The following is a 6409-nucleotide window of genomic DNA, read 5'->3' on the forward strand; positions in this document are numbered from 1 at the left end:
CTTTGGTATGCATAATTACAGGCCAGACATGCAAGCAAAAATAGGATATAACGAGTTGATAAATAAGAACACACACATGGACACACATTCACATGCACAACTCATTAACTGTGTAGAAGTAGAGAAGTTTGGCCCTGATAATTGAGAAAGTCAAGCCAAGCTAGTGTTGAGCTTTGCCTTTCGATCTTTATTTCAAGGAGAAATAAGGATCTTAAAAGAAGTCAATTATCAGAGCCAGAGAAGGGGTGGAGAACATATGGAGAAATGTGGCACTGAAAGACTTTTCCCAAGGTGCAAAAGGGAGATGTAACAGAAGGAAAAGAGAAAGCGGGCGACAAACCCTCCCCTCCTTTTGGAATCTGGAGACACTCGAGCTGCTCTGGGAGCTCCACTTCCGTCTCAGAGTTATAATAAGTCGTCTGCAAACTACCCCGTTATCTACTCTGAGCTTTCAACAGCTCGCCAATCCAGATAATATTATAGAATATATGCTCCCTGCTCTTACGTTACATTGTCTTGGATGTTGACCGTGCTGGTTCATCGTCGTAATCTAATATTTTAGCTGTGTGCCTCAGACTCCAGGGGGGGAAGGGGGGACTTGCCTTCCACAGAGGTCATTGAAATGACATAATCCAACCATTTTAGATAAAGCAGAGAGAAAGAAAAAATAGGACAGCATAAGAGTGTATATACCTGGAAGCACCGTCAATGAAGCAGTGTGAAAGGAGATCCCAATAGAATTACCCGCCAAGCACGTATACTCCCCAGCATCTTCAAATGTTACATTGGGCAAGTAGAGAACTTCTATCTCCTTATCTGTGGTGTTAACACCTGCCGTCTGGGGAGAAGGAGAAGAGGAAGAAGAGGAAAGTGTGGGGGGGGGGGGGGGGAGTTGGAGGAGATGAAGAAAGAGGGGGACGAAGATAAGAGCAGAGGGGAAACGGAAAGCAGAAAGAGAGAGAGACAGGGAGAACAGAGAGAGAAAAAGAAAAAAATGAGACCCAAAACACCAAGATGGAAATGAGATGAGCTGGATGCATCCATCGTTGAGGTCCCATCTGGAGCAAAGGATGTTGGGAGTTTTCATGGGTCATAAACACAGACACAGATAGAGCCCAGAACGCCACCAAAACATGAGAAAATAGAACCAATACACCAAAAATGAAAACCCCAAAAGGTTCCCGTCACCAACAGAACCTGCTAATAGAAGCCAGTCTAATCAACACATTGGACTGGACACATGCACAAACACAGAGAGCATGGAGAGCACTGCACTGCAACACCATACACCATCTCGACACAGCTCGCAAAAGAAGAGAAAGGGAGAGAATGTAAGAGAAGGCAAAGTGAGAGGCTAGCTGTGACAATTTCAGTGTTGGTATGCAGGTCCAACCAGTGCTTCCATGGCTGCACTAGTCTCAACAGGGGAGGGAGCAGCTGAAACACAAGGGTGTAACATTAGGGGAGAGTGGGTCTGTGAACCCTAGGACCACCAAGAGACCACCAGCAGGACCACCACAGCACAGCAGGTCAGGGACGAAGCCCGGGAAACCACACCGAGGGGGAGGAAGGGTAGGTGGGGTCAGGTCTCGAGGGTTACCTGGGATGACAGTCAGCCAGCCCGACTGGCTCGCCTCGCCTATATAATTGGAGACTTTACAGGTATACTCTCCAGCATCAGCCTCTGTCACGTTGGTGAGGGTGAGCATCTCCACGTCTGAGCTGTTAATGCCTGAACGCTGCAATCCACACACACATACTTAGACATGAACATGTACAATCAGACAAATAAGTCAAATGAATCAGACAGACATGTAAAAATTGTAACTACAAGCTATTGCATTTGAATCTGCAGGGGAGAGGAATCACGACCAAGCGCCTGCATGGAAATGACCTATCAGTTCAACGAGGGAGGAAATGTAGTAATTAGTTCCTGATATCCTCCTGCAACCGCTGGCAAAACACCAAGAAAAAATAGAAGGAAGGACTCTGATCAAGAGAATATAATCTAAAAGAGAAAGTGCAGAAATGTACCTTTAAAACTCGGACGTAGGGGTGTCCGTCGGTGCCGTAGCGACTGCCGTTTTGAGTGATGTGTTTCAGCCACTGAATGTGAGGTTGGGCGTCGCTGTAGACCTTGCAGACGAAGCGGGCGTCCTCCCCGACGTGTACAGTGGTGTTGGCTGGGAGACCCGCCTGGAGAATAGGCCGGTGAGGGGACCGTTCTGTTGAGGAGGAGGGGAATGTTACTTTTTATAGGCTGGTTTATTACTGTCGATTAATGAGGACCAACAGGGAGGTGTCTCAAAAACGTGCTATTTCCCTTTAAGAATCATATAGTGTAGTTTATCTTTGCAAAAGCAGAACTTCACGTTCTGTGAGTGTGAATGTTTCCCACCAACCATGGCAGGTAAAATCATGACTGCACTGCCTCTTTCTTATCTCAGAAGCCTTTAGAGGCTTCACACAAAAGAGGCGGATGCATTTATCACTGAAAGATAAAGAACTCAGGTGGAGGAGGACTTCCGTGAAGACCAGTGTATTTATACTGCATGTGAGTGGGGAGGTTAAGCAAAACTATATGTGCCGGTCTTGGAAAGTGAAATACCTTCATAGCACCATCACATCTCCAGCTATCTGCATTCTTTTACAAGCAAACATTTGGCCTGTGAATCCAAACAGAGCGAGACCTGTTGAACAATGCCTCCTTTCAAACACTACCCGGCCCACCAACCCCCACACTGACAGCAACCACCCGCTGGCACCACACACACACACACACACACACATAAAATGACATCACTTGGCCTGGGGCGCTGCATTGCCTTTCCAAAACAAAGCCTTAAGGTAGGTGCAGTGGATTTGTTGGTCTGAGTGTGCGTGTGTGTATAGGGTTGGGGGTGGGTCAGAGGGGGGGGGGGGATGGTCAGAGGATGAGGCAATGCGATGAAGGGTTGAGGCTGGGTTTAAAAAGCAGGGCTAAAAAAGGGAGAATGAGTGACAGGGTGAGTGAAGGGAAGGAGAGGACTCAACAGATGGAGAGTGCAGCAACTAGGAGGCAGGGACATCTTCCATATGTCTGCCTGCCTGTCTTCCTGCTCCATCTTTCTGAAATCTGCCAGATCAGTAGATTCCCACCCCTCCTTCCTGCCTCACCATCTCCCTCCTCCTTCCTGCACATTCCTAGTGCAAGCCTTGTTTTACCCCCCCCCCCCCCCCCCCCACACACACCCACTTTTCTCTCCTCCTCCATCTTCCACAGGCCTCCTCACCCTCTTGACCTTCCCTGAACAGAGAGGTGATGGACTTTTTCAGCCAAACAGAATACGTTTACATTTATTAAAAACAGTGACATGTAGACATGAGACATTCATTCTAACCTTCATTATAGCGGATCCAAATGTGAGTCGGAGCATTTAGAGCCGCACAGCCGACAACTCAGACCGAATGACACAATGGGTGTGTAGTGCAATAACAAAGGCCACATCATGATTATGGCAAAACCCCCAAAACAATAAAAGTTTTTGGTGCAATTTCGGATTAAATTAGATAAAGGGAAATTGTGTGCGTGTGTGTGTGTGTGTGTGTGTGTGTGTGGGGGGGGGCAGATAAGCTACTTTTTACCACATTGACCTCACACAAGAAAGCTGCACTTTTAGAGGAAAAGATATGAAGAATGACGGGGAAAGAATTAGTAATATCCAGAGGTGGAATGTAGCATGTAACATATTTTAGTACAATATTTAGGTACTTGTACTTTACTTCCTACTTTAAACTTTATCTGACAGCTTGAATTACTACAAAATATTGTAAAAAAAATAATAATTTTAGTTTTTTTTATTATATATTTAACCAGTGGTTCCCAAACCTTTTGGTTTGTGACCCCTTTAATCTTCTCAGATGTTTTCAAAAACGTCGGTGCTCAAAGATGTCAAATCATCCAATTTTTTACCAAAAAGAAAACACAAGAGAAAACTCCAAGAACTGAACAGATTTGTGTGTCAAAACTTTGTTTTTTCTTCCTTCCTCTCCCATTAATCGTCTCACGACCCCTCATATATATTTTGTTTCCCTTAGAAACACTCCCCCACTAGAAAAAACGAGCTATCTGTTTTTAAAGTAGTTAAAACCAGCTCCACTTCGAGCAGTTACAAAATGCTGCTTACACATCGATGTATCAACATTAACATTAATATTTTCATATAGAACATTACATCAGTCACGGCCATTTTACTGCAGAAGTACTTTTGTTTTGCAAATGATACTTCTGTACTTGAAGGACTCAACATGGCACTCAACAGTATTTTTAAATTGCTGTATTTGTACTTTTACCTAAGTAAAGAATCTGAATACTTCTTCCACAACTCCACGTATCAAATCCAATGAAAGAGAAGACCCTGCGGTGCTTTTTTGATGTTTTGCTGTGACCAATATGTAGTGACCCGTTTTAAAACTGAATCCATTTATCAATTAAGTCATTAGTGGAGAAATTTGATGGCAGAGGCAGTGGGATAGAGGCAGAAAGAAGCATAGGGGGGTGAACCAGGGGCATTCCATGGTGTCCCATGCAAGACCGGTGAACTCTGGGTAACCTGATGGCTTGGCACACAGGGCCCTAAGGGTCAGGGTGGGATGAAGGCACGAGAAGAGGATTCAACATGGCACAGGATGGCATGGGGCTATCAACAAAGTGCCGCATGGCCATTGCGAGCCAAAGTTCCGATTCAGATTGAAAGACGTCTGTTTTGACTCCTCATTTGTGTCTACTTGGCATGTGTGTCTGCTCATGGATGTCCCGCTACAGCCCCTTCTCCAGAGGCCAACTTGAACCAGAAAGGGCCGGTTCCTTCTTGGTTTAAAAAGCTGACCCTGCAGGTCATTTGGGGTAAAAAAAAAACTGATAAAAAACAACCTTTTCTGTCTCTGTTTCCCCTCCTTTTCTCTTTCTCACCCTCTCCTCCCTCTGTCCACCGCACTATAATGGAGGAGAATGAAGCAAGAGGTTGCAGGGGGCAGTGGCTGCGGAGCCAGACGTGGAGGGGGTTTACTGCTCTGCAATAAAACAGAACAAAAAACAGAAATATGCAGTCTGAAGGAGAGCTTTAGCTAACTCCAGAGGAGAGCAGAGCAGGGGGCCGGAGTTGGGGAGTATGTACGGACCTTCATGCATTTGTGTGCATGCCTATACGCTAATTGTGCAACAAAAAAAAAAACTCAGGTATTCAATCTCCAACTGATTTAATGAAAATAATACTCCTTATTACCATGGCGATGCTAATAAAAACAGAAGGGTGTAATTACATTGTGTCTGCGCAGGACAATGGTGCCAGTAGGAAAAGTACTCCACACACAGACAGATGTGGAGTGACCACTGGGCCATAAATGCTCTTCTGTGAATCAAACCGCTGCAGCTGCATGAATCTCTGGGTTATCTGTGGATTATTGGCCAGCCTTTAGAGGAATAACTGTGTCAGATAAACTTTGATGTGTACTGATTGCTTGTATTGCGGTTCGAGTGAGGCCAAAGGAGAGCATCAAATCAAGGGCAGAGTTGATGTGCACTCTCACACAAACAAAACGTGCACACATTGATCTACTATCTTTATCCCACTCCCCTTGTTGTTCCCGCTGCCTATCGATTCTGCAAACTGAGGAGAAAGACACTCTTTGCTTTCTGCTCCAAAGGTCATAGTGAGGGGTGAGTTGGGTCTGAAATCGCTGTAATAGGGCTGAAGCCAGAACTCTGTGTCCTCAGAGAGTGACACTAAACAATCACCTGCAACCGGTTTAAGTCCAAATAACATCCCACAGCCCACCTTAAAGGGTCATTTCATCCAAAACACACACAAAAACACATCTCATTCCACTTGCTTTGTGGTTTTAAGCCATGCAGATAATTTCTCTTTTATTAGCCAAGGCTGTGGGGCTCAAATCAAGAAAATATTACTAAAAAAATGGACAACAATGTGTTTTTTTCCAGTAACTGTTTCCTGTTACTTACAGACTTCACTGTGAGAAATTCTATGATCAAACATTTTTCAACAGTTTTGTTTGTGACTTGGGTGAAATGACCCTTCAAATCAACTTTTAGAAATAAATATTTGAGAAAGTTTAGCCTGCCAAGAGGGGGATTATTATAGACAAAACAAATGCTTCAAATAGATTAATAAAATTACAATTTGTTATAAGACTATGCATACTTATACACATACTGTAATTTAATCATTAACAAATAATACCATCATTCAAGTAGGATTTGGCTAAATTACTAAAATAGTTCATATAATATAATAACCAAATTAAATATCCACACACTTGGCAGCACTTCTTGACCTGCACCTGCATCCAGAGTACACCTGGGTGATCAAACAGCACAAGCACAAACACACACACACACACACACACACAC

The 6409-nt window shown here is 44.2% G+C and overlaps 1 protein-coding gene across 6 annotated transcripts in view; it reads right to left on the reverse strand.

The window, feature by feature from the left end:
• The window catches only part of fgfr2 (fibroblast growth factor receptor 2), a 37446-nt gene that overhangs the window by 13648 nt on the left and 17389 nt on the right, over positions 1-6409 (reverse strand). For 4 of the 6 annotated variants that reach the window (XM_032523403.1, XM_032523401.1, XM_032523399.1 and 1 more), the window contains 2 exons: positions 2035-2225; positions 694-838 (listed from right to left, as the gene is read on the reverse strand). In XM_032523403.1, coding sequence (XP_032379294.1) covers positions 694-838; positions 2035-2225 — 336 coding nt within the window. Of the gene's footprint in view, positions 1-693; positions 839-1413; positions 1438-1600; positions 1740-2034; positions 2226-6409 lie in introns of all 6 variants that reach the window. The other 2 variants (XM_032523404.1, XM_032523400.1) reach the window with 2 other exon arrangements.

This window comes from Etheostoma spectabile, chromosome 8 (genome assembly GCF_008692095.1).
Source record: "Etheostoma spectabile isolate EspeVRDwgs_2016 chromosome 8, UIUC_Espe_1.0, whole genome shotgun sequence".
NCBI classification, from domain to species: Eukaryota; Metazoa; Chordata; class Actinopteri; order Perciformes; family Percidae; genus Etheostoma; species Etheostoma spectabile.